This window comes from Drosophila montana, unplaced genomic scaffold (assembly GCF_035044405.1).
Source record: "Drosophila montana isolate Dmon_TW-CO22-7 unplaced genomic scaffold, ASM3504440v1 contig_3200_1, whole genome shotgun sequence".
NCBI lineage: Eukaryota > Metazoa > Arthropoda > Insecta > Diptera > Drosophilidae > Drosophila > Drosophila montana.
In genome coordinates, this window is record NW_026998080.1 from 743,048 (window position 1) to 769,028 (window position 25,981).

A 25,981-nucleotide genomic window follows, 5' to 3' on the forward strand; every position below is an offset into this window, starting at 1 on the left:
CTGAACGATTTATGCGATTGCCGGCTAGCACATATCGATTCCTGAGACACGACTGCACAATTTCTTATCGATTAATACTTATTAATCGCTGAAGAACGTAAACAAACCACAACCGGCGCCTTTTATTGTTAAACGTTTGCATTTAATTAATTCTAATCAATAAATATGCCAAATTGGAATCAAATACAATCACAATTGCGCAGCTCAAACAATCCCGTGGTGTTCTTTGACATAGCCGTGGGCACCACGGTAAGTGAACAACAAACACACACGAGTGTGTACATATGCATATTTATTTGATCTTATTTGCTTGGCAGGAAATTGGGCGCATGATTTTTGAACTATTTGCAGACACTGTGCCGCGTACGGCGGAAAACTTCCGACAATTTTGCACGGGCGAATACCGACCGGATGGAGTGCCGATTGGCTACAAGGGCGCCAGCTTTCACAGAGTCATCAAGGATTTCATGATACAAGGCGGCGATTTTGTGCAAGGCGACGGCACTGGAGTGACCAGCATATATGGCAACACATTTGGCGACGAGAATTTTACGCTGAAACACGACTCACCTGGCCTACTGGCTATGGCCAATAGTGGCCGGGACACAAATGGCTGTCAGTTCTTTATCACATGTGCGAGGTGTAATTTTTTGGATGGCAAACATGTGGTCTTTGGACGCGTACTGGATGGTCTCCTGATAATGCGTAAAATTGAGAATGTGCCAACGGGACCCAACAACAAGCCCAAATTGCCAGTTACCATATCGCAATGTGGACAAATGTAGCATAATTATGTCTTGTATAATAAATTTACAATACAGTACAGTACGAGTATAACGACCACTTATCGATAAAAATGTGTCTAATGATCTAAATATCCTTGTTAAAGTAGGTATAAGATCCTGTCATTTCCTTCTCCTTCAGCAGTGTCCGACAATCCTCGATCAGAAAGCTGCAATAGTAGTATATTAAGTAATTGATTTGAACGATCTGTTTATGTATACCCACTCGTAGTACAGCGGAACTAAAGGTACTGTGGCCAAGTGCCACAGCGAGTGCGCATCGAGAATCCACAGTATAGGCGGAAAATCGAGCAGCTCCAGGCTCATGGCCAGCGCGAATAGCACATAGAAGCGTAATATGCGTTTGTAATAGGGACGCCGATAGCGTACACGTTGGCACCACACAAACCAGCCCACGGCGCTCAGCACGCCCGTGGCAATGTTCACTTTCATATTGAAGGAGTAATTAAATTTGCCCGTACTCAAGTAGGCAAAATAATTGATGTAGTACGAGACACATGCCAGCGTGATGACCCCGCGCAGGAATAGCGAATACCGATGCAACATGCGCATTAACATGCAGTAGAAAGAACACAGTACGATGGAGTACGCAAAGGCATAGTCTAGCAGCTCAGTTATGGGAAAATCTCTGGTATGGAAGATCGCTGACCATATCCAACCATTCAGGCATACCTAAAAATAAGCAGAGTTCGAGCAACGACAGCGACAAGCTTAGTTGTTAAGACCCTTACCAAACCAAAGATGTGGGCCAGCACGTAGCAGGGACTGTCGGAACGCACGGACCAGCGAAATTTGCGCAACATACGTAAGTGCATTACGAAATTTGCTATGGAGAATAGAACTGATGCCGGCTCCTGCATGCCGAAGAGACGCAGGAATGGCCATTTCCCATAGAATTGCGGTATGGGCCAGCCGCGTTCCATGAACGCAAACACAGTACGCCACATGCAGCCATATGAGCACTCGTCCGCACAGTTCCAGCCAAAGATGCGATCGAAAATTGTTTGGCCATAGAAGCTGATGGCCTGTTCCTGTATTTCCAAGCCGTCTGCAAATATAACATTAGTCATGTTTGACCCCTATGGATTATCTTTTACTTGCCAGCTGAACAGTTTGTGCGTTCGCAATTTTGTCGACAATTGTGATAGAACTGCGTGCGATCGCCATTGGAGGCTAACGCCGGCAGCGATTCGCTCTTTAGCAGCAGCAGCAGCAGCAAACATATTGCACTTTTCTCGAAATTAAATCTAAACATTGCGATTCACCTCCAAAATTTATTTAAACATTTTGTAAACAAATCACGCCGCTATTGATTTATCTCTGATTAGGGCTGTCAAGCGACATGTTATATATATTCAAATATTTGTTTCTGTGCCTGGACACAAGCAAACTCGGTCTATTTAATAAATTCCCTAAGTTATCGTTGTTTTAATTTAATTTAATGAATTGGATTGAGATTTTCAAAATATATTCAATTGTTTTGTTTACAAAGCACAGCAACCCGTTTGACAGTGTGGCAACCCTTGTCAGCTGTCAAAACACTCAAATGAATATAACAGCGTTTATGCCTGAGTGTTTATTATGATCTGGCATAGTAGTGTATAATACAGGTGGTAAAAAACTTAGTTTCGTTAAAAAAAAACTATTAAGTATAGTAAGAGCCAAATAAAAATGCAAATATTTTATTTATTTATTCATGCTAGCTATCACGAAATTGATATAAATTACAATTTCATTTAAATATAAACTGATTTTACGTTCGTGTCTTACCGTATAAACTTAGGTATCTCTCTTCCTCGTCTTCATTGCAGTTGTGTTTGTGTTTGCTTTAGCAGTTGTTAGTGTGGGTTGTGCGTGAGTGCTATGAAAAAGTCTTAAATGAATGGAAAACACATACAAATTATTACAAAAACCAGCTGAATACAATAGTATTATTAGCTGTGGTATGCCAGCTGTTGCCATATTATAATTATATCCAAACAAAAGCGCTGCAACTGCAGGTGCAATCGACGCTCGTGCAGTGTAGTATTTATAAAGCCGTGCTATTTTGCCATCATGTTAAATTGCAACCAATCAATGCAGCAGCTACCTGTGCAAAAACAACAGCATTTTCGCGTATGAGCGCGAGTGTGTGTGTGCCTTTTATTATATTTAGAATATGACGTTACAGAGTACTGCATAAAAGGTACAGGAAAGGCTCGCAAAAGTGTGACCAGGCTATAAATCTGCATGTCCGAGTATCTGTCTGTGCATGCCAGTGGCAATGCAAGCTCCAAAGATGCCTATGACGCCCAAACACTAGGAAATCAGCCGCAGCCGCCGCCGCAACAGCAGAAGGAAGCGACGCCGCGAAAGCCACAATATATTAAGGCAAGCACTGTTATCTCTTTATAATAAATATGCATATGTATATTTAACACATCATTTGCAGCGTGAGCCCTTGGTGTTCTTCATAATGCGTCTGAATCTAAAAGCTGTGCTGCTGTTGCTCACGGTGGCTGTGATGGTCATAACATTGGGCATTTATATGCGCTGTGCCGCGTTTAGCTTTTCGCCCGATTTTGTGCGCCAGCTGGGCAAGCGACAGACCGTCGAAACGCTGGCCAGTTCGGCTGCGGGACAGGAGTTGTCAGCGCCCCTGCAGGATATTGAATGCGCCATCAATCAGGAGTATAGCATACACTGCAAACGGGATGAGAACGCCAACGAGGTGTATGTGCCCTTCTCGTTCCTGCGCCAGTATTTCGATGTCAGCGGTGCTGTGACGACCAGTGGAAGCGGCAGCGATCCGGCCAAGTTCAATTGGATGCACAGCAATGCCAAAGTGAATCTGCCCAAGGGCAAATATGAGACACGCGGCGTCTTTATGTACTTTGAGAACTACAATGTGGAGGTGCGGGATCGGGTCAAGTGCATCAGTGCGGCGGAGGGCGTGCCCGTGAGCACGCAATGGGAGAAACGTGGCTATTTCTATCCGACACAGATAGCACAATTTGCGCTGGCGCATTACAGCAAAAATCTGACAGAGCCGACACCGCGCGTCCATGTGCTCGAGGATGCCGATGGCAGCCAAATGGACTGGACAACGCCCAAGACCAGCAATATGACACGCATCTGGCATCACAAGTTCAACACGAGCATTGTCCAGTTCGAGACGACCATTGGCTACGAGAGCGCCATTAGCATTCAGGTGAATCAAACGCAGGATCTGGTGCTCAGCGTGGACCTGCTGCTGGTGACCAACAGCAGCAGCCTGATGGTCACCGTGCTGAATCGCGACACCAAGCACAGCTACAATTTGCACTACATTGCCGCCGAGCTGCTGCTCAGCGTCCAGGAGTCGAATATATACTACGGCCTGGGCAGCGGTTCCCTAAACAAATGGCGACACATCACACGCGATCTGCACATCGATGTCCAGAAGGGCATTGTCCTCGGCGATAAGCGTTCGCCGTTGAAGGTGCGTCGCAGCGATCTGGAGGTGCTGTCCGTGGCCTTTCTGGGCATTGGCTTCTTTGACAATATAACGCTCTCGACGAGCGATCATTTGGCGCATTTCTATGATGCAGCCGAATGGTTTGTACACAATCAGGATGCCAAGACGGGCGGCTGGACGAATCCGGTGCGCCGCAGTCTCAATGGCTTTGCGGAGCTGCGTCCCGGCTGGATATCGGCCATGGGTCAGGGTCATGCCATTTCAGTGCTGGCGCGCGCCTATTGGCATTCTGGCGGGGATGTGCGTTACCTAAAGGCAGCCTCGCTGGGCCTGCAGCCGTATCGCGTCTACTCCCAAGACGGCGGCGTTTTGGCGCATTTCATGGAAAAGTACTATTGGTAAGTGGAACAACCCCTTGACCTATTCACTTATGGACTTTATAAATTCCTGTTTTAGGTACGAGGAGTATCCCACAACGCCCGCATCCTATGTGCTCAATGGTTTCATCTATTCGCTGCTGGGTCTTTACGATTTGAACAGCACGGCGCCTGGCAAAATAGCACGCGAGGCGGGCAAACTGTTTACCCAGGGCATGCATTCGCTGAAGAAGATGCTGCTGCTGTACGATACCGGCTCCGGCACCAGCTACGATCTGCGCCATTTGAGTCTGGGCGTGGCACCAAATTTGGCACGCTGGGATTACCATGCGACGCACGTCAATCAGCTGCTGCTGCTGGCCACCATTGACAGCGATCCGCTGATCGCCCAGACCGCCGAACGCTGGAAGGGCTATATGTTTGGAAAGCGGGCCAAACACAACTGAGAACGAAGAAAGCTGGCGGCAGTGATTGCTGCCGCCTCGTGGCGGCCACTTCGCCCGCTCAAAAAACGGCCCAACAAGTGATATTTTTTGTAAAGCAAACGCTGAAAAAGAAAAGCCATTTGAAATGGTTGCGTTTATGCCGCATCCCTTTCCAATTTTAGAGTTTAAACTCCGCTCGCGACTGGCAACGAATATGAGTTTAGTTTCGAATAGTTTTTCGAATGCGCCCGAAATGTGCTTATAAGATTTGTTTGAGTTACGATCGTTAGAAATTAAGGAATTGTACCTATCTACTTCGTATATACCTTCTATTGCATAATCATTAGCTGCTAACTGCATCTATAACCATTTGTTGAACTTTAGCCTAATTGTTTCCTAAGTAGTTGCACGCGTATTTCACTGGACAATATCAGAAAAACCTAAACTAACTATAAAAAAAATGTTAAGCATACCCTAACAAAGCATACAGCCATTCATCTTAGCTGTTGTAAGGGTATTCAAATTTCACTTACTGTTGTATGGTAGTCGACTTTTTTACTGCTCTAAGTAGAGATCGTTACACGCCACCTCTCCCCTCTTGTATAAAGTTAACTTGTAGAGAGCTTAGCATCATAAATATAGGACACACTCAAGTTATAGTTAGTAACTGTTAGATGCATAGAAATACCTACTTATATATAGAGTTTATATACGGGAACACTTGTACTTCTCTTCGAAAAAGTAACTAAAAAATATTAACTGCCCCTTAAAACTGAGTAACTATTTAATGTAAATGTTTTTGTAAATAGCATGATTTTGTTTTATGTTAAAAGTTTAAAGCAAATAATAGCTCACAAATGTGTTTTTAAATACTTCTCTTTGTAATTTAAGTTAAAGATATTTAAATGACACGAATTTGATTTTTATAGTTTTTCCACATATCGTCTTATAACGCATATAAACGTAGTTTAAGTTAAAAGAGTTAATTGTATGTAATTGTAACGTCGTCGGCCACTTTTTGAGAATTTCTCGACTTAAACGATGCCATTCCATAGTAAACATAATTTAATATTTAATTTCTATATAAAATACTTGTACTGTCAATTAAGATACGAACGTTGCAATATCATTAGCCCATTATCTGTTGTGTATTTGAAAAATCCCTTAAAAACGAGACTGTTAAAAAACAATGATTTTTTTTATGACGTTCAATGAAATTCAAGTTCTTACACCATGTCTTTGTTTTATCAATTTATTTACAGTTTGTTATAACAAAAATATATAGAAAGCGCCTCTGTCAATATAATGTTTGTTTTTTTTTTTGTTTTTTTTCCTTTTACTAAATACAATATTTAACTAGGATGTCAGGATCGCCTCGCTTTGAGCACATGCGAGCGTATGGAGGGCGGGCCGCTGCGTCGACCAACTTCCAGAATGAACGCGCTCTCCATTTGATCGCATATCAGATCGAAGAATATGTTGGCAATATTGCTGTGCAACAAGGATTTGAACTCGAACGCTACCCTAAAGTCTAGCACACACGAATTGGGTATGTCCTTGAGGCCGGGACTGAAACGCCATTCGTTGAGGAGGTAGTTGAACAGACGACCATCATGACACTCAGATTTAACCAGGCTGGGCGACTCCAGTGTAACCTGCGATGTGTATGCCTCGTTCAGCGGCGGAAAACCCACGATCAGATCCGCCTTGAAGCCGCCGCCGGTCACGCTGTGCACATGCGATTTCTTGACATAGGGCACAAACTTGTGATAGTTGCTGACATCCGAGACGACGCTGTACATGTCCTGCATTGAGTAACTGCAAGAGTTTGTTTTTTTCATATATACCCTGATCCAATTCAAAATGCGTGAGAGTGAGTGTACAAGTGTGTGTGACAGGCAGAAGAAAGCTTTCCAATACCACAAGTGATAGAGAATGTGTCTTTTGTTATGTATAAGAGCCAGAGACTTCGAATTCGAAACTTGTCGAACTGTTATCGATAACGCGAAATCGATACAAATCGCTATTAAGCCGCGAGAATATGTAGCTCGTTGGAGCTCTAACTTCCCCGTAAAGCGGGTAAGAGCATAGCTTCCGCCATGCGTGCCTGCGTGTGTGTGTTGTGTGTGTGCGTTTGTTTTGTGTATATGTGTATGTATGTATTGATGATGCGAATGTTTGTAACGGCAGCGATGAGCACAGTGTATCTCCTAGTCGATCACTGAAGACTAGAACACTTTTGCTTTGTTATTTATGACTCACCCGACGAGCTCCTTTTTGGTGTAAGAACGGTTTTTGTTACGAAAATCATTGAACGTTATGTAGGAGCGCTGGATGCCATCGATATAGTTACGCGTCCTGATCTGCTGCTGGCAACTGCAACGGAAAAGGCTACGTTTAGTTAACGACAGTTTTTTGACAATTTATACATGAAAGCATATATTTATATATATACATTCGATTGAATTTACACATTACATGCTAGGCATGGATTGCCGAGACTTTTGTATTATATAATTAACATTTACCTGCTGACCTTGATTGCATGTAGCGTTGTAGAATTCTAACATCCAGTACTTTTAATGTGCTGCCCTTTAACATTTTCAGTGAATTTAAGTTGCGAATGATGAAATATGTATAGCAGAAATTGTGTCAGCGCCAGCTAAAAAAACTACACCCCCAAGCGCAAACAACACGCGCAGAACTACACAGCTGTGTGCAAGGTGTTGCCAGACTGCTGTAAAATCTATATATGTATATGTGGGCTGAACCAAATGAAACACCCTTCTCTTATTATTTTGTTTAGCTTTTTTATTTCCTACATGATGACGCAAAAGGAACGCTGTTCATCCTGTTCCACCGCCAAGCCGGACAGCTCCTTTTGCTTTATCTCTAAGTAGGTGTTTTCATTGCGCTTCTCCAGCCATTCGGGCAGCGGCTTGGCCCAATCCTCTGGCGGCTGCTTACGCTTTGTCCACGTATCGTTAGCGTAGTGGGCACGCAGTCTTGTGATTCTCCGCTGCTCTTCGCTCTTGATAATAGCGGCACCAGCTTCTATGTCATTGCCATTGGATCGCTCATAGCGCTCGCAGTTCTGTAAGTCTTTTAGCCATTGCGAACAGTCAGCGTCTTTGCCATGTATGAAATATTGATGGAAGCGTGCCTTGAAACTGGTGCAATCGTCGTACTCCTCTTTGTACAGATGACACGGGCGAATCTGTTGTGTTTGCACTTTTAGATTTGTACCTAATATGGAAGAGCATTACTTACGGCCCATGTATCAGTCAGTTTTGTATTGTTTTCCGACGCATTTGTCTCAACATTCTCACTTTTTGCGGACATTATATAAAAATGTGTAGGGCAAAGCGAGCGTCAATCGAATCAGCTGTGTTTTGTTTACTACCTAAACAGGGTTGCCACATCTCTCAAGAAATGGCGCCTTCAGCTTTAAGTACAAATATGATATTTTCGTTTCTTATATTTGTTTTTATTGCAAATAATTGCACAATTAATGATTCCATGTACATCAAAAACATTTAGGTTAATTGAAATGGTAAAACAATATTGAATTGTTCAATATTGTTGGCAAATATACACGACTATGGTAAACTTCTTGAAATTTTCAGCGTTAATTTAAAACGGTTTTTTTTTTCAGAAAAATATATATGTAAATATGCAGAAATATATTCATGTAATTGTGTAATATGCTTTAGTGTATATATATGTATGTTTTCTTAAAAGGGTCGTACTTAATTAAAGCCTTTCAATGTAAATTTCAAGCGTTTTTAGCATATTACAACAGAACTTAAAAAATTAAAATAACGTGTTTTTTTGTGATTACAATTTGACTTAATTACAAATTACAAAACTAAACCCGATGGCATGTTTAAACTAAATGGTAGTCAAAAATATACAATATGCTGTATTACAATGTAATTGGAAAACATTTGTAAATTGTTTCAAAAAACTACGTACAATATATATTTCTAGAACCAGTTTCCTTTCTTTTTGTACACTTCTAAACTGGGTAAGAGAATTGAACGGGGGCGGCCAACTACAACAGATCAAAGCACATAAGAATATATGTATACGGTTTGTGCTTACGTAATTGTATGTTCGGTATTATGTATTTATGTAGATGTAAGTGAAGTGTGTGTGTGTTTTTTGCTTTCTAAAACTAACTTTAAACTTTAGTTTGACTTTTAAGACTTAGTTGCTAAAAAAAAACAGGCGGCTCCTGTTTTTGGGATCTTGTTTGTTTTGTTGTTGTTGTTGTTGTTGTTGTTGTTATATGTAGCTGCTTACATTAACCATCGAGCGTCCAGCACATTCTCCAATTGCAGCAGTTGCAGCAATTGACGGTGCTGGTAATGCTACAAACGGCTCGACAGTTAGTATTTGTTATGCTGTGCCAGCAGCTGCATATCCGTCAGATACTTAATGATGTGCACCTTGGCCTCGGCCTTTTGCCGCACGCCCAGCGTGTTGAGCATATCGGTGACAACCATGCCGAACGACTGATCCTCGGCGCTGACCGCTTGCGAGACATTGTTCTGGAAAATCTTGATTGTGTTCAGCATGTTGTCACTGTGCTCCTCCTCGCTGCGTTCACGCTTCAGCGGCGGCTCATAGAAATATGGCTTTTGATCCTTGCCCACAGCCGTGGCGAGTTGTGCATCGCCAGTAACAGTTATTTCTGAAGCAAATTTGTATTATTTAACTGGTAATTCAATGTGACTTGTCGGGAGACTCACCGTGCGGATGCGTCAGTGCCTGGGCGGATGTGGTTGCACTGCCATTGAAGGGCTGTGCGAATATATCCACCACGGTTTGCTGCTGTGCCTGCTGCTGTTGCGAGGGATCGGCCACCTGATTGGCATTCTGGCTGCCGTTGGCGCACTTGCCCAGCAGCGACTCACGGTACTGACGTATGGAGTCCACGAGGAACTGCATCTGTTTGAAATAGCGCCAGCGCGATTCTTGGCACAATTTCATTTCGCGCGCGAATTTGTCGCGCAAACTCTTCCACCTCTTTGTACATTTTTGTTCTGCAAAATAAACACAAACATTAGAATCTCTAATAAACGGCAGTAACTTCACTTTTCAATACTTAAGTATTTAATTTTCATAAATACTCCATGAATATTACCCTGATAAGAAAGTTTGTTTACTTTTATTCGGTTGTCAAGCTTTTCTTTGGTGGGTGGCAACGCCGTCGCCACCAGACGTCAGCATATGTGCGTCAAATTGCAAACCAAAACAAACCGCGAGACGTCAACGCCGTTGTCTCTCCCGCCCCCGCAGACACTTGAACCGACGGCGTTAGCTGTTGGCAGAAGCAGCAACAGAAGCAAGCAGCAACAGCAGCAGCAGTAGTAGCAGCAGTAGCAGCAGCAGCAGCAGCAGCAGCTGAGCTGAAGCTGAATCCGTGGCACGCCAGCAGCGACAGCAGCTTCCGAGCGGCCTGGTGGCAGGCGCGCGCCCGCTGCTGCTGTCGACGTCGACTACAACTACGAGTTGATTCTGCCCGCTTGGTATTGGTAACGCCAGCAGCGGCCCAGGCAGAGAATCTGATGCCAGAGTCGTCTTCACATTTTCTGTTGCATTCAAACGGCTTGGCGCCAAAAAGTTTAAATTTTTTTCTCCTTCAAATTGGCTTGCATAATTCATTAATGGAAAAGCACCAAAATTGAAATCGGGCCATTGCATATAAAAAAACAAATTTTTCGAGGCAGGGGGGAAGAGACGGTTTTTTTTGTTGGTATACACTCATGATATGAAATGAAAGCTGTTCGGTTGGTCGACGATTGCCTGTCGCTGTGTGCGTGAGCTCACGTCAGTGTGTGTGTGTGTGTGTGAACCACCAACAGCACCAACGGCAGCAGCTGCAGCGACGGCAGCAGTGGCAGTTGTATAAAAATAAACGCTGGCGTAGGCAGCGTGTGTGCGACAAAGACAACTACTGCGACGCAAAAGTACAGCAACTTCAAAAATGTTGACTGCGCGCACACACCGTCGACAGCGCAGCCAGGAGCGCAGCTGAAGCGCCCAAATCAGGGCACCTAAATCTATTATTTCACTTGATTTTATACTAAACGGTGCTTTGTCGTAAGGATTGCTTGATATTTAAGGAACAACTAAACCCTTTTTGGATCATTTTAATAACGTTCTTTAATAATGTTCATTTTTATAACGCCCAGTAACCGCAAGGCAGTGAATGCGCTCCTGTCGTTTCACAATCGTCTGTCGCGTCTCCGCCGCGTCGCCGTTCACTTTTGCGTCGTTTCTGTACACTTGCTTTTTCTGCCCGCCTGCTGCCGACGCCCGCTGCCTACTACTGCTGCCGCTGCCGACGATGTCGTCGTCTCTGTTGCCAGCCCACTCTGCACCCGTCCTCCCCTCCTAAACATCCATACCTCTTAACCGTACATAGAATTAATCAATTTGCAGCGACGACGACATCGTCGTCGCCAGCTGCCTCGGCTGATACCCAACCAATTTCACTTGCCACACAGCGTATGGGCTGGTTGCACCCTTCGCTTCGGACCCGTTTCGCCAAGATGATTACAAACAGTTCCATAAAAATTTCACTTACCGCTAACGCCGAGTGTTTCGGCAATTTGCTTCCAGGTCTGCGCCTTACGCACGAAATGCTTGTAATTGTAATGTGACCGATCGTATATAACGGGATTCATTTTGACCGCCTCAATCAGATTGAGATCAAACTGCTGCTCCAGGTTGGCATCCAGTTTGTCCATTTCGATGGCTGCACTAAGTGTGTGCACTGCGAGAAACACAAACACGGGGCACGTTAATAAATATACTACCTATACATATGCAAGTGGGTGAGTGTGTGTGTATGTGTATGCGTGTGTGTGTGTGTGTGTGTACATGTAAATTGGCCACTTTATCAAAATTGCCATTAATATAAGCAACTAAAACTCACTTTGTTTCTTTCGTTTGCTAATTGTTGTTAAATAATTGGCGCGCACGCACCCTTTATAGTTTATTTGTTTTTATTTTGATTTGGTCTTCTTCGAGGAAGAAACGTCGCGACGTCGACGTTCAATTTTATTCCTCAGTCGCTGCCAACAGTGAAATTTGTTCCAAGAATGCAGCAGGCAGCGCAGTCTACTTGTCTAGTATGTATATTTTAACACAGCCAACCGCTGCGACGATTCGACGTCAAATAAAGAGACGTCGACAGCGTCGCGACGTTGTAGTCAGCGTTGGCTGAATATCACTCTCTCGCTTCCGCATATGTGCTACGCTTGCTTCCTCTTTTGCGCATGTTCAAGTGCCGTACAGTGTTGGTTAATGTGCATTTACGTACAGTGCTGGCGAGCGTGCATATATTGAGCTGATATTTCGATTACGCAACCATCGATAGTTTCATGCAAATAGCTTTTATTTTCAATGCGAAATGAAAAACAAGCTAAATCACACTTTTCCCTCTAAAGAGGCACCTGCTGCTGCATCTTCGCCGTATGCAATTTACAGGGTATCGCCAACTTATTCATTTGTAGAAAATGTCCATCAGTGAAACAAGTTTTTTAAAATTATTTAATTTTTATGTATTTCGGTTTCGCTTTCGCTGTTTATACAATTTGCCTGTACCTGAACAAACGTATTGCATATATAGTTGTTAAATGAAATGAAAAAATATATACTCTTGTCTAAACTGTTGTATATTGCATTTACTTGCCGTAATCGAAACATGCTACTACTGCCTTTGAAGAACTGGGAACAAATCTGTTTGATAATATAGTTTACGTACTTAAAAGTATGTTTATAGTTTAAACAAATTTGCGTGTATATAGAGAATGGATGTGGTTAACAATGAATAATAATTGTGTTGACATTATATAAGGAAGTATAAATTATAATTGCGCTTAACTAATTTATGTGTATGTGTGTGTGTATATTCAAAAAGGAATGACTTAAGAGTTAGTTAAAAATCCTTCTTAGCAGTAATTATGTTGTAGAACTTGTTTGTAACACGAAACCGGAGAGAAGCAGCAAATGATTTTTAAAATAATTAAATTTAAAATGGAAATCAGGAATCAACTTTAGGCGCAAGTTAGCAAATTTTGTTTGTTCAAATGTAACATTATCATCATGTAAATTGTGGGATTTCTTTAATTTTACATTTTATAATCATATATTGGTAAACTTTTAACTTAATGCTAAGCAATTTTACAATGTGTTCAGAATGCAAATTCAATTGCCAAAAGAATTTAATTGGAACCATCTATTTTGTTGTTTGTGTGTGATTTTTTTTTAATTTTCCTTTTTTTTGTTTTTTATTTGTAGAACTGCCACATTTGGGTTCGTTTTCTATAGTTGTGTGTGTGTATGTGTGTGTTGTTTGTGTTATTGTTGTGTGGTTTTTAGTATTCGCTTAAATGTTATCATCTTTTGTTTATCTTTTGATTATTACATTTTGTTTTGTTTTGTCGGGTTTTTTTTTTTGGGTGTGTTTAGAATATTTAGCTTAAAATGTAACGAAACAAATGTAATTTTTTTTTATCTTTTTCTAAGGGGGCCCTCTTCTTATTTTTTTCCTCCTTCCTTTGTTGTGGTTTTATTTTTCACTTTTGTTTTATCAAAATATGATGTGTGTTCTTGTTGCTGTATTTTGTGTGTGTGTGTGTGTATTGGTGTATATATATTTAAATTTATAACGTACAAAGACGATACAGTTGTAGATCATGCTGTTTAACCATCATGCTTTCTCTTCTTGCCCCTGGCTGTCGACTCTTCGGCTAAATTGAAGAAATAAAGCATAAGTAATAATTTGATATATTGTTTAATTTTCATCTCTCACCTGGCTTTTCAGCATCCTTCTCATTGGCATTGACCGATGCAGTCGATTCATTTGGCTCACCATCGGCCTCATCAATATCGGAATCCTCGTCCTCATCGTCATCGCCGCCCTCACCTTCCTCCCAATCGGAATTGTCTTCCTCTAGATCATCATTATAGACCTGCAATTGTTTATTTAATTAGTTAATTAACTATTATTATAATCCTGAATCTTGACATACCTCCGACAGTGATACATCGCCATTGTCCTCGTCGTCGCTTTCATCGCTGTCGCCATCATCGTCGCCAGAAACTGTAAGCAATCGGCAAAATCGTAAGGTTTTATTAAAAATCAGAATGCATAATGCTTACAATAGGCGGCATTAGCCAGATTTAATATTGCTAAAAACCAATAGAGTAAAATTGCAAAATTTGTGCTTGGATGGGGCTGAACTGAGGCTCGGTTAGCCTCTATCACAGATTGACTGGCAGTTGCCGATTCTTTTAGTTGCAATTCTTTTAAATATTCATCTAATTCGTCTACTTCATTGTCGTCGTCAGGCGGCTTGGACGTGCTGGCACCGTCTGTCGTTTCCTGCAAACGTTTCTTGGCCTTAACACGCTGCTCCAATGCCTCGAGCTCGTCTAAATCGATTTCTAAACCATTTACACAGAAGGCACTGCGCTCATCTGAAAGGCGACAGAATCTGTGTGTTGAGATGTGTATGATGCGATAACTGAACAGATCCTAAAGGGCGGACATGAATGTGACAACAACCAAAATGCATGACTGTGAGCCGGAAACTTTTCAAACCAGAAGCTGACACTGATCAGCGGGAGCAATAGAGCTGAGCGAACAGCCAAATTAGTTGTTTCTCCTATGAAAAATGCAAAATTTATGAATGAAGCGTTTACGTACCGTCATCCTCGGAGTCATTGCCATTGACCTCCTCATCGTCATCGCCCTCCGATTGCACCTCGTCATCGTTGCAATCGAATCTGTTTAATATACAAATTTATTAATATTAATCAACAGTTGTAATAGTTATATAGCTTACCCATCTAGAAAGCTTAAAGATGGTAACATCTTGAAGATTTTCTCCCGATAGTTTTCCACTTGGGTGGCATCATTATTGAATAGATCCAAAACAGCCAAATTTTTGAATTCCTCCAATGGTTTCAACGTTTCCAAGTCCTTGATTTTATTGCCAGACAAATTTAAATATTGTAATTGTGGGCTGGTCGTTAGATAGTTGAGGCCATTCGAAATTCTATTATCGGATAATTCCAATTTCTTTAAATTGGGCAACTTGGGGAAACCTTTAAGTGTGGTAAGGCCCACATTGATCAAACTTAATGTTTCCAAGGCGGTATATTCATCTGTAAGGCCAACAATGCTTGTACTCCTGCAGTTGTCCAGATTCAATTCTGTGATCTGTGGGGGAACAAGAATAAAATAGACGTTTCAATATCTAACTTCTTTTGGTATTTTATACAAGCAATTTTTGTCTTAACCCAAAGTGTCATTTTTCGTGTTAGACAATTTGGTCACACTGTCCGTGTTTTCAGCATGTTGAGGGTCTGACAGTCCGCCATGTCTGTGTGAACGTGTGGTAGAACAAGCGCAAAAGAAAAAACTCAAAATGAAAAACAATACATACGCAAAAAATCGATCAAACTCGAAAGCATTTTTTTTTGATTGCAAAGAAAACTCACACACAAAATGGCGCAACCAAAACAAAAACTATGGTAAAATCAAAACAATTTTATGTGCTGAGACAACAATGATTTAACAAATTGCGCACCCAGCTGCAGCTAAAGCTGAAAAAGTGGCAACGCGTTTATGTAATAGAATTTTTTGCAGGCGTTGTGTATGTGTGTGCGTGTACGTGTGTCGTACGCGCCACAAAACGGAATGCGCGAAAATGGGCATTGAAAGAGCAGCGCAAAGAGCAAGTGCTGATAGCATGGCAGCGCAATGGGCGCGCGCGTGCTACAAACAAATTGAAACGAAATGAAATGTTATGAAGCTCGGAAGGGGGGAATGTGGAAGGAAAAAAACACAGCACAAGTCCTGTAATTTTTGGAATGAAACAAGCCGGCAGCGCCAACCCCAACAAAACAAAAATATGTTGACACACGGACGTTTGGTAGTTGTTGCGCCTAGAAGCAATAGAAACAGACAAACATTTTTTACTTGTGTCTTTTTAATAAGAATTTGACATACGCTTTAAATATGTATGGCTATTTTCGATTGTTTTCTGATTAGACCAATTATAGTAGTCGAGCATATATGTATGTACATATATTTACAGTTGTATGCAATAGCAACAATGGCTGGCGACATTTTACGCAGTGAACAGCGTGTTCTCATATGTTCTGCTGGACAGTTACATGCACACACATTACACTCATACAACGGCACGCAGCTTAAGCTTTGAAGCGTGTGCATATCAGCTTAGCTTTGACTATGTGTGTGTATGCGTTCTGGTGTACTTGTAGTTGGGCCTCTGTTCGCAATACGACGGGCGCGTTTTGGTTGGGTGGGGTGTGGGTGCCTGATTGAGTAGGCCTTGCCAGAGCGCATGTTTATTAATCAGCAAATGTGCCACACAAAAAAAATAAAAAAAAAGACAGGTTTGTCTGCTCTGCTCTGTTCTTGTTCGCATTTCTTGTGCTGCGTTTGAGTTGAACAGAGAGAGATAGATGTATTTATGGAGAGGGAAGTGCATGTAAACAGTGCATGTACCGTTTGGGGCGGCCGGTTTTTTGCATTGTGAAAAGTCTAGCCTGCAGAAGCAATGAATGTGTGTGTAAGGGTATTTATGACTGCGCAGTCCATGTGGCTGTGTGTGCACGTCTCAGCAGCAGCTATAGCCAAAGCTGGCAACCCATCGGCATTGGCGAGAATGTGTCGATTATTATGTGCATACACGTTTCTTGTTAGTCTGTGTGTATGTATGTGTCACGTCTTTGTTGTGTGTGTGCGCCTCTGTGTGCGGTTCTTGGCGTTGTTGCGTACATATGAATGATGCGCGCGCTATAACGTTGTTATAGATACATTTTGGTATCAAATAACCTGAAATTACAACAAGCAGCATGGCATACAAACACACGCACGCACACACATACGTATACGTATATGTTTTTATTGCAGTGTTTGTCACAATTGAAGGCCGGCCAGCCAGCGGCAGCAACAACAGATTATATGTATGTAGAAGCATTGCCAGCTGGCGCAATTTCAGTTGCGCGTCTTTGCTTTGTGCGTATCGCGATCAGCGCACATTAACATGAATACATCATGTCAGATTTATTTATTTACACACACCTTTGAGTAATTATTTACATGATGTAATTTAATAATCAGATATTGTGCAGTCTTTGGCAGTGTTTAAGGAAAGCACAGGCAAAAAAATGCGCGCACATGGCAACACTGCTCGCGACACACACACGCACATTCAGCGCATGTACGTACATACAGCTCTATGTGTGAATTTGCTTATGGCGATCAATTCTTTTTTTTTTTTCAACGATGGATGTTATTTGCCGCTTCTTCTTTGCTCAGCGCTTTGCGCTCTTTTTTATGGCGTCGACGACAACGGCACAAATTGAAACTAGATTTACATGATGGCGTAGTTGTTGTTGCACACACACACACTCTTGCACGTTGTAATGAAAATTTGTGTAATCACATCCAAAAAAAAAAAAAAAAAAATTCAATTTTGCGCGTTTTTTTCGTCTTGTTACTCTCTGTCGCTCCCCTTCTTTCTTTTCACAATATCAATCACTAATAATAAATGGCATGTAAAAAACTTACCTGGTTCGCTTTGCGTGCGCGTCTCTCCAATTCTATTCTCTTTTCCATTGTATTTGGTGTGCTTTTGCTTTTTAAAAACGACTTCAGCTGCACTTGTTTATGATTTGGTTAAAGCGATTTTTCTCTCGCACGTCCAACCAAGCTCGCAGAAATGCCAAAGGATACACCAATACTATGACAAATACTTGACGTGTGTGTTGGTCCCTTGCGACAGCGCGCACGCACCAGAAGCAGCAGCAAAGTCGTCGCTCGTCGTTGTCACACACACTCACACAGACGCAAACACCTTGCAAATTTTTCTTTTTTGTGCTTCTTCGGTATTTTTGCCGCCGACACCCGCCGCGTTGTTGTTGTCTAGAAAATGTACAAGAAAATTAGTTATTGCATATATTGGCTGGAAAAATGCGTTAAGATTTGCTCTTGTGTACTTTAATCGTACGTTAGCGCATTTTCACTCACACACGCACACACACTTGTGACGCGCTATTTTCAAACGGCCCTTTAACACGTTTTTCGACAGCTTCTTGGCGTTTGGTATGTTTTTTAGTCACACAATGTGCCGCTATTCGCACTTACCTTGATACGTTGAATATTTAAATATTGCAATCAAATTTTAATTGTATTTTCCAACCCACAACAACAACAACCAACAAAAAGCAACCAGTATAAAGCGCTAGGGATGTGCGATAAGAATGTTAGAGCTGCTCAAATATCGCCAATGCTGCTGATAATATCGGGGGTAGCTCTTATCTGGCATTATCGATAGCATTTGGCGGCTATTACATTTAAGAATTGCTCCTCATCTAACAGAGCGGCTCCTCATGAGCTGATAGCATGGCTGAGCTTTTCTCTATGCTATATATATTTTATATCTATGGATTATCTGAGGTATTCGAGGTGCTATTGTTAGTATTTTTATAGCCATCAGTTTTATTTTTATATAAATAAAGTCCATTTTAACAGAGCGCATGGTTTATGTCTTTAGTAAATGTACCACATGGGTGAGTGTCCAAGTTTAACCTATATGAGCCTAATGTCCTACGCTATTTGGCACTAGATGGCGCTAAAGAGAGCAAGAATCAAACAGGATGGAAATGTCGTCAACAGTCATATCGATGTTGGCTCGATCGTTTTTATCGATGCCCAAGATTGATGCAGACACCTTTCGATTGTTATGCAGGTTCTATTAAGCACAGTTATTAAGCCGGTGTTTTAATATCAATTTAACGCAATTATTTTGTGAATTAATTAATTATGTTTAAGACAATATGTGTTACATTAAACTGCACAGTGATCTATTGCTTTTTATCTATCCATAAAGAACAAGTACCAGCAGTGTTTACCAGCATTATTGCTGCTGATTGTGTTAACTGAGAAAGGTAAGTGTTGGTTTTTTTCTTTCTCATTTCCTTCCATGCTGTGGGGTTTAAAGTATTCATATATTTAAGTATGATAATGCATTATGAAGGTCGCAATGTTGTAATTGCGCTATTACCAAATGCACGTGCTAATGGCTACGACAAGCAGCTCAACAAGGGCTCAAAATCAATAGCTACGCGTGTTAATTATAGATAAATCAGTGCATTTAGCATGAAGGAAGTAATGAAGGACCTTGGTAACAATAAAGCGCGACTAAAATTAGAAAAGAGTGCACAAATACAGAAATAGCAAAGCGTTACAACACGACACACACGCACGCACACACACACACGCGCGCGCGCGCATACAGACGCCCACTGGGCGACGCTTGTAATTAGCCAATTAAAAAGTCAATGAACGGGCAGCCGAAACAGCGCGAAACTGTAGCCCAAAAAAACATGTTGACAAGCTTTCAAGCACACACTGGCACACACACACACACATACATACACAGGCTAGTCCGCACCATGTTGCCAAGATGGCCGCAGCTCTGAACTTGATTTAAATTTCGCTGTGGGCTTAATTAAATTACCTTTTGATTATTTTTGCGCCGCTTATCAGTTAATTTTAACGCGCATAGCCGAGTTTCGCTAGCTTTTTTTTGAAGCAAGGTTGATTCGTGTGAAATAAAGAAAACATAAAAAAAATTCAGCAGAATTTTCTCTCTTGGCCATGTGCGCCTGAGTGTCTGCCACAATTTATTGCCTGTTTGCACAGCTTTGCTCTATCAATTAGCCATGCGTGCGTCCTTCCGCTTCACAAATTTGCCAAACGTGCGTCCTTTGGCTGCACGGGCATCACACGGCCCCGAGCCTTGAGCGTCGGCATCAGTTTATGGGCAGGCACACTTCCTGCGGCTGCACCTGTAGCTGTTGCTGATGCTCGAGTCCGAGGCCTTGTCTATAACATGTGGGCGTTTGTCTGGCCAAAACACTAAAAGCTTTCTCTCTGTGAGTGTGTGCGTGTGTGTGTGTGTGTGAGGTATGAGAGTCTGATTTTCCTAAGACGGACAAGTGTCGATTAGGTAAACTTAACATTAACACACACATGCATAGAACTGTTTGTGTTAAGACAAAAATAAGAACACATGAATGAAAGCCTGGTTAAAAGCAAGCTATTTTAAGCAGTGCTTAAAACAATTGAACTTCACATTTGAGCTACATATAATACAGCTGATAACTAAAAATCTCAGAGTTAAATTATTGCTAGTTCAGTGCTTATAGAAGCTATAAGACATAGACTTCGACTGCTTTATCTACTTTAACTACTGATAATAAAATGTCAAAATGTATTTAATTACTTTCAGTATTTATTTTTACTTATTTGCTTTAAATAAGCATAAGCCCAACTTAAAACATAGTTTTAAGATAAAATGATTTAAAAAAAATTAAAAATATTTCGAATAAATTTTATTGAATTGAAAACTCAACTCCAAGTTGAAGTTAACACATCTAATATAATTTTACAAAACTGTTGTTTATTTATTATTTTATTTATTTTCTGTTACTTTGCAACACTTTACTTTCACGCTTAATTTTATTACATTGCTTATAAATTGTATAAAAAAGGATTTGCTAAAAAAGCCAAATAACTATGAGACACCGAATCAGCCTCTGGGCATAATCATTGTCAATTTATGAAAAGCCGCATAAAAAGCTTTTAATAATTAGTGATAGAAATTGAAATAAACTCAAAATAAAGTCTAGTCGAAGAACTAAATATTTAAATGAAATTAATTGCAAGCAGCAAAACAAAACCCAGTTCGCTCTCTTAAGTTCGCGCTTCTACTCTGAACGTCGCTCTCCCTCTCTCTTTCGGTCTCTCTTTCAAGCGAAATCAACAGTTTGCTTTTGTGCTCCACACAAGAGCTTTTACCAAAAAGCTCTGCGATTTAAGATGCTGCAACGCAGCAGCCACAAGTTGCCTTTTCGACATTTGCAACAGTTGCTGTTGAGTGTCTTCGAAAAGCGGACGTGGCAAATCAAAGGTAGCGGACACAGCGCGTCAATCAGAACTACCAAAATTCTCAAGCTCCAAAACGTTATCAGTGGACACGCACACACATCTCAATATATGAAGAGAGAGAGAGAGAGAGGAAGTGTACAAAGCAAGTCAGACAACTGGGCAACTAGTTCAAGTGCAGGCCAAACTGTTGCTGGCAACAAAGTTGCCAACGTATTTTTAAAGCCATTTGAAATGCTCCGAAATGCATTTTAATTAAAGTGTATACAAAATTACAAAATGCCGCAATTAAATTTCGTAAAATTCGACAATCGAAAATAATCAATTAAAAACAAAATCACAACAAAATAACGCTGATATTTCGTTTTGTATTTTATTATTTGCTTGCCAAAGTGTTGAAACCGTAAATCAAAAATTCTCAACTGCGTCTACATATTGTAAAATCACTTCTCTAATTTGGCGCCCAAGCAAAACCAATTGAATCAAAATCAAAAAAACAAAAAACGTGCTAACAAAATGTGCGCAAAAAAAAAAAAAAAATAATAAAACAAAAAATTTCCATATGTAGCCACGCACAAAGGCGCACAGCAACAGCCTACGCAAAATATTGTAGCGTATCTATGCGTATATATGTAGAGGTCGCACATGTAGCAGTTGTCACTGTAACTGGCAGCTAGCTACATTGATAGGCAGCTCTAGAAGCAACTCGAAAATATTAAGCATATTTACACATGTACAGTGAAAGCTCGCATAACGAACAGCTCCCTGGGGCAGACATCTTTAGCCTGTCAACTTTTTCGTGCTCACAATATTTAAGGCTTCTCATTTGCCAGCCTAAAGTGGAGCTAATATTTAAATGACAGCTAGAAAACTTAAAACAAAACGAGCTTTTCTTAAGGCCGGTTTATATTAGTTTATTAAAGTGTGTTTCTTATACGCCCTAGCGAGTTTTCACTGTACTGGAATCTTTTTTTGCAAATTGTATCACACGCTTTTCTCTGTTGCTTGTGGTTCTGGTTTTGTTTTTATATTTTGGTTGATGTTTTTTTATGTCTCTTGCCTGATTTATTTTTCATGCCACCTCAAACAAATTTGCTGAATGTGAATTTCGGTTAAATAAAACTCAACAACAACAACAACAACAACCAAAATTGAAGAAGCAACAAGCGACAACAACAACAACACCAATAGGAACAACAACAATTACAACAACTGTTAAACAGGCCGCCTAAAGGCCAAAACGCGCCGCCCCGCATCGCCCCCCGTCGCTGTCTAAACACAGGTAGGTGTGCATTTTGATTTGCGACTTGTGTACAAAATTCGCTTTACACACACTTATTTGCATTTCAAAGGCGCATTGAAATGTGCCCCAGCGCGCGGTTGTGTGTGTGTTGTGTGTGTGTGAGTTCGCGAGTGCTCTTCGCGAATTTCGCATCTTATTTTTCATTTAACATTATTTTTGGTGCGTGTGATTATTGAGCCACATCACGATGAAGACATTTTTGATATGGCGACGGTGCACGCTGCGTATGATTGATTGATGCTTGTCTATGCGCGCGTCTCCTCTGCATGTATGTGTGTGTGTGTGTGTGCGTGTGTGCTGCTGCCAACATAATCATATTTACGTGGGTCGACTGAGGCAGGTTTGGCGTTTGAGCACAGCAACATTTTGGCTTAGCGCAATCTAATTGGCAAATTCTCAAAAGCTCATAACTTGAATTCTGTTTGCAATTGGCTTGCGGATATTACAATTTTTTCATTTGCAAATGTTATCAAAACTGAAAATCAAACAAATACAATTAAATCGCTGAAATTATTAGAAATACATTAATATTCATTGGCAATTTAATTATTGCTGTAGCTAAGTTGACGTGGTTTTACTTTGATCTGATATGGGCTCCGGCTTCTGAGCCCTTGGGCTGTGTTTGAATTGAAATTAAATTGGTTTAACCTGTAAACCTTCTCAAAGCCTCTATCATTCAGTTAGATGGTGTGGCAGTTCCTTTACATATAGTCTAGATATCATTTTCGTTACGAGCTCAGAAACTCACTTTACTTCTTTCAAATACATAAAGCCGAGAGTCGCAAGAATAAATCCTTTCACAAATTTGTATTTAAGTATTATATTATTTAATAAAAGTCGAGAGGTTTGAACCATTCAAACAATACTTTAATTGGGCTTATATCTAAAACAAAACAAGTACTTGATTATAATGCAACAGGCTCTAAAACCATGACTGAATGACTTATTTAATTTTTAATTGTTAGAAATGGGGCTCTTAGAACTTTCAATCATTTTAGACTAACCAATTAACAGATTTTAATATATTTCCAACTACAATGAATGGAAATTTTATGTTGTTGCGGCTTGTGGTCCAATTAAATGTATTTCAATTTCCATTTGCAGGCTGGAGAATTTAATGAAATTACAATTAGCACAGTTTTCCAGGCGAATTAAACAATTAGACTTTTAATTATTAAAATACAAATTGAATGCGTTTAAATGACAGTGTTTATTTTATTTTATTCTTATAGCGCTGAGGCCGCTCGTTAAATAAGTTAAAGGGAGAGAGAGAGGGGGAGAGAGAGCAGTCAAAGTGAGCGCAATTCATATTTTCATTTGCGTTTTGTCCTTGCCATTGCGTTTGCCATTTAATTGGTCGTAAATGAATTTCCTCGCCTGGCCGGGTCTGGCCAGCAGCTACTGCCAGCACCTGTCATCATTTATATCAGCAGCTGCCTCCCCCCCCTCCCCCCCTTTACCCCATTAACCCCCTAATCAAGCTCAAGGCATAAGCTGTTCGCGCCCTCGCAGCAATTGCTCGGCCAATTTCTATAGCACACTTTTCAGCGCGCGCTGCTTTATCTCTCTCTCTCTCTCGCTCTGGCTTTAATTTTTTAAAGCGCAGCCATTAAAATCAACAATAAATGGCCATTGCTTAGCATATAAATTAACAAACTAGAAACAAGAACTAGTTTTCGCTTGTTTCTTTTTTATGTACATTTTTAATATGCATATATCTTTTATTTTGCTTTGCTTGATGCTATTCAAAGCACTTGACCGAGTTTTTGTTTGGTTTACGCAGTTGGCACTTTGATTGGAATACCCTGCATAAATTAATATTGGCTTGCATTAGCGTTGAGCTGTTAAAATTTCTATTAGACGCCATTTACTTGATTTTATTTCTGAAAAACAGCTCGATTTGCAATTAACAACAGACTTTACCAAGTTCATATAGGGTATATTCAAGTGGGTGTAGACTTTCCTGACTTGGTATAGTTTTTTTTTTTTTTGTTTTGCCCCGCTGCGATTATTTTTGTTTGCTGGCTTGTAAACGCGCAAAATTGCAAAAAAACTAGCACATAAAATGGAAACTATGTATTACTCGCAGGGCTGTAAAAAATACTGTAAAAACCAAAAAAAAAAAAACTAAAAGAACATAGTACAACGCAGGGGCAGGTCACAGTTCAGACATGCTGCGATGCTTCTGACAATATACAAACAGTTGGGAGCTTGACATTTATGCCTGACATTTCAAGGTGATTGCGCAAACTAAAAAAGTTATACAGAAACCTTTAAATATTTTTTTCTTTATATTTATTATAAATTTTTGGTTAAAGAATAAACATATTTTATAATATCTAGGCATTAAAGTAACAAAAAAAGAATAAACACTTTTTCTATTATCAAGAAATCAAACTTTTATTTATTAAAAATAATTTTTAAGTTTTATGCAAATATATTTAACAGGGAAGGAAGGAAGTTTTGATATAACCATGTCCCTGTTCTAGTATAAATCGTTGCTGACAACTAGTTAAAGAATAATATATAGTTATAGAATAATTTAAACCAATGCTGGAGATTTTGTTATATTGTATAACTCATTAAAGAAGAAATAAGCTTAAAAGAATAAGCTTCTTCATCAGTGTCAACAGCTGACACAGTTATATCTTATTATTGTTTCTTACTAATTAGGTAGGCAAAAACCGTGCAGATTGCAAACATGTGGGTCTGTTTTTTTTTTTAAATCAAAATTGAAGTTTTACGTGCAAGTAAAAGTCAATGCTATTGCCAATTATAACAAATAGTATTTTTGTGCAACATAATAATTTCTTATTTTGACAACATATTTTCACACTTATGACAGACACAAATTCGCACAGAATATTTGAAAAGTTCGTCGCAATTGTGTAAATTCAAAGCTCAGCTCTTTGACAGTGAAAATCTCCGGCAAAATTTCTTAAATTATGAATATAAAATTTAGGCACAATTTGCAAGGAAAATGCACTGTCAAAGTGCCGATTAATTCTGTTCTAATTCGAAATGATTTGGCTGGGAACTTTAGAACTTGACTTAACCGCAAAAGGCCGCTGGCACTTTTGGTGTTTGGTCAATTTCTAGAGTTCCCCGTTCTAAATGGGACATAAATTCAGCTCTTTTTCCAGACGCTGGCTCTCTTGGCGCTGCTTCTCCCGCAGACAGTTGCGTAGCATCATCTGCCTGTAGTAGGAGCGCAGTTCAAGGATCTTCAGCTGTCGTTCTATTTGCTCCATATAGGGATGCTTTGGCAACGGCGTTCGTCTTCTTAGTTGAGCGCAAATGCTGCACGCAATGCAGGTGCGGGGGGGCTTTGGCGTTTCTTCAGGCGGCTTCTTAATGTCTGTGGTTTTTAGCTTCTTCGGCTTCTTTGACTTGGGCACAGGCATAGGCATAGGGACTGTTTCTTTTTCTTTCTTGTGGGGGAGCTCCTTTTTACAAATGTCAGCAACTGGATTTATCTGGTTCAGCAGCTTGTACAGGCTATCAGATTTCCTCAGATCGGACAGCATCAGTGGACCCCTTCTGTCATCTTTTTCCACTACTCGGGGCGACATACGTGGGATCTTGGTCTTGGCCAAAAGTTTGTGACGAATTATCCTGAGCGTGGTACTGCTTA

At 40.6% G+C, this 25,981-nt stretch overlaps 8 protein-coding genes and 1 long non-coding RNA gene across 13 annotated transcripts in view; 4 read left to right on the forward strand and 5 right to left on the reverse strand.

Annotated features, from left to right (window-relative positions):
• The first annotated feature begins 71 nt into the window (after positions 1 to 71).
• On the forward strand, positions 72 to 857 carry LOC135431609 (peptidyl-prolyl cis-trans isomerase H). Its single transcript, XM_064686824.1, has 2 exons — positions 72 to 249; positions 318 to 857. Exons 1-2 carry the CDS (start codon positions 166 to 168, stop codon positions 783 to 785), a joined length of 552 nt encoding a protein of 183 aa, XP_064542894.1. The 5' UTR covers positions 72 to 165; the 3' UTR covers positions 786 to 857.
• Positions 783 to 2,281, reverse strand: PGAP3 (Per1-like protein PGAP3). Its single transcript, XM_064686822.1, has 4 exons — positions 1,905 to 2,281; positions 1,535 to 1,851; positions 1,009 to 1,475; positions 783 to 952 (listed from the first exon to the last, which is right to left on the reverse strand). The coding sequence occupies exons 1-4, from the start codon at positions 2,056 to 2,058 to the stop codon at positions 871 to 873; spliced, it is 1,020 nt and encodes a 339-aa protein (XP_064542892.1). The 5' UTR covers positions 2,059 to 2,281; the 3' UTR covers positions 783 to 870.
• A 382-nt stretch (positions 2,282 to 2,663) lies between these two features.
• On the forward strand, positions 2,664 to 5,227 carry Hsepi (D-glucuronyl C5-epimerase). The gene is made up of 3 exons (XM_064687932.1): positions 2,664 to 3,173; positions 3,235 to 4,637; positions 4,696 to 5,227. Exons 1-3 carry the CDS (start codon positions 3,033 to 3,035, stop codon positions 5,060 to 5,062), a joined length of 1,911 nt encoding a protein of 636 aa, XP_064544002.1. The 5' UTR covers positions 2,664 to 3,032; the 3' UTR covers positions 5,063 to 5,227.
• Positions 5,228 to 6,349: 1,122 nt separating this feature from the next.
• Positions 6,350 to 7,735, reverse strand: LOC135432304 (coenzyme Q-binding protein COQ10, mitochondrial). Of its 3 annotated transcripts, none has more exons than XM_064687938.1 (3): positions 7,578 to 7,735; positions 7,304 to 7,417; positions 6,350 to 6,859 (listed from the first exon to the last, which is right to left on the reverse strand). In XM_064687938.1, exons 1-3 carry the CDS (start codon positions 7,640 to 7,642, stop codon positions 6,406 to 6,408), a joined length of 633 nt encoding a protein of 210 aa, XP_064544008.1. In that variant the 5' UTR covers positions 7,643 to 7,735; the 3' UTR covers positions 6,350 to 6,405. The 3 variants fall into 3 exon arrangements, with proteins under 3 accessions (XP_064544008.1, XP_064544007.1, XP_064544009.1); XM_064687937.1 differs by having other exon boundaries at positions 7,304 to 7,432; positions 7,578 to 7,726; XM_064687939.1 differs by having other exon boundaries at positions 7,570 to 7,706.
• A 109-nt stretch (positions 7,736 to 7,844) lies between these two features.
• On the reverse strand, positions 7,845 to 8,482 carry LOC135432306 (synaptic plasticity regulator PANTS). The gene is made up of 2 exons (XM_064687940.1): positions 8,312 to 8,482; positions 7,845 to 8,258 (listed from the first exon to the last, which is right to left on the reverse strand). Exons 1-2 carry the CDS (start codon positions 8,381 to 8,383, stop codon positions 7,860 to 7,862), a joined length of 471 nt encoding a protein of 156 aa, XP_064544010.1. The 5' UTR covers positions 8,384 to 8,482; the 3' UTR covers positions 7,845 to 7,859.
• Positions 8,483 to 9,307: 825 nt separating this feature from the next.
• On the reverse strand, positions 9,308 to 12,267 carry Adf1 (Adh transcription factor 1). 2 transcript variants are annotated; one of them, XM_064687936.1, is made up of 4 exons: positions 11,988 to 12,267; positions 11,637 to 11,868; positions 9,796 to 10,089; positions 9,308 to 9,737 (listed from the first exon to the last, which is right to left on the reverse strand). In XM_064687936.1, the coding sequence occupies exons 2-4, from the start codon at positions 11,797 to 11,799 to the stop codon at positions 9,433 to 9,435; spliced, it is 762 nt and encodes a 253-aa protein (XP_064544006.1). In that variant the 5' UTR covers positions 11,800 to 11,868; positions 11,988 to 12,267; the 3' UTR covers positions 9,308 to 9,432. The 2 variants fall into 2 exon arrangements, with proteins under 2 accessions (XP_064544006.1, XP_064544005.1); XM_064687935.1 differs by having other exon boundaries at positions 11,637 to 11,825; positions 11,988 to 12,264.
• A 441-nt stretch (positions 12,268 to 12,708) lies between these two features.
• On the reverse strand, positions 12,709 to 18,395 carry Mapmodulin (mapmodulin). Of its 2 annotated transcripts, XM_064687934.1 has the most exons (7): positions 18,240 to 18,392; positions 17,664 to 18,017; positions 14,905 to 15,281; positions 14,766 to 14,845; positions 14,089 to 14,159; positions 13,869 to 14,028; positions 12,709 to 13,806 (listed from the first exon to the last, which is right to left on the reverse strand). In XM_064687934.1, the coding sequence occupies exons 2-7, from the start codon at positions 17,709 to 17,711 to the stop codon at positions 13,760 to 13,762; spliced, it is 783 nt and encodes a 260-aa protein (XP_064544004.1). In that variant the 5' UTR covers positions 17,712 to 18,017; positions 18,240 to 18,392; the 3' UTR covers positions 12,709 to 13,759. The 2 variants fall into 2 exon arrangements, with proteins under 2 accessions (XP_064544004.1, XP_064544003.1); XM_064687933.1 differs by lacking the exons at positions 12,709 to 13,806; positions 13,869 to 14,028 and having other exon boundaries at positions 14,111 to 14,536; positions 18,240 to 18,395.
• Positions 15,278 to 16,288, forward strand: LOC135432307 (uncharacterized). The gene is made up of 2 exons (XR_010436899.1): positions 15,278 to 15,595; positions 15,656 to 16,288. It is a non-coding gene; the product is annotated as an uncharacterized LOC135432307 (long non-coding RNA).
• A 2,650-nt stretch (positions 18,396 to 21,045) lies between the features above and the next one.
• The window catches only part of Elk (Eag-like K[+] channel), a 72,794-nt gene continuing 67,858 nt past the window's right edge, over positions 21,046 to 25,981 (forward strand). The window contains exons 1-2 of the mRNA XM_064687647.1: positions 21,046 to 21,069; positions 22,202 to 22,326. The gene's annotated coding sequence lies outside the window, so the exon portion shown is untranslated. The remainder of the gene's footprint in view (positions 21,070 to 22,201; positions 22,327 to 25,981) is intronic.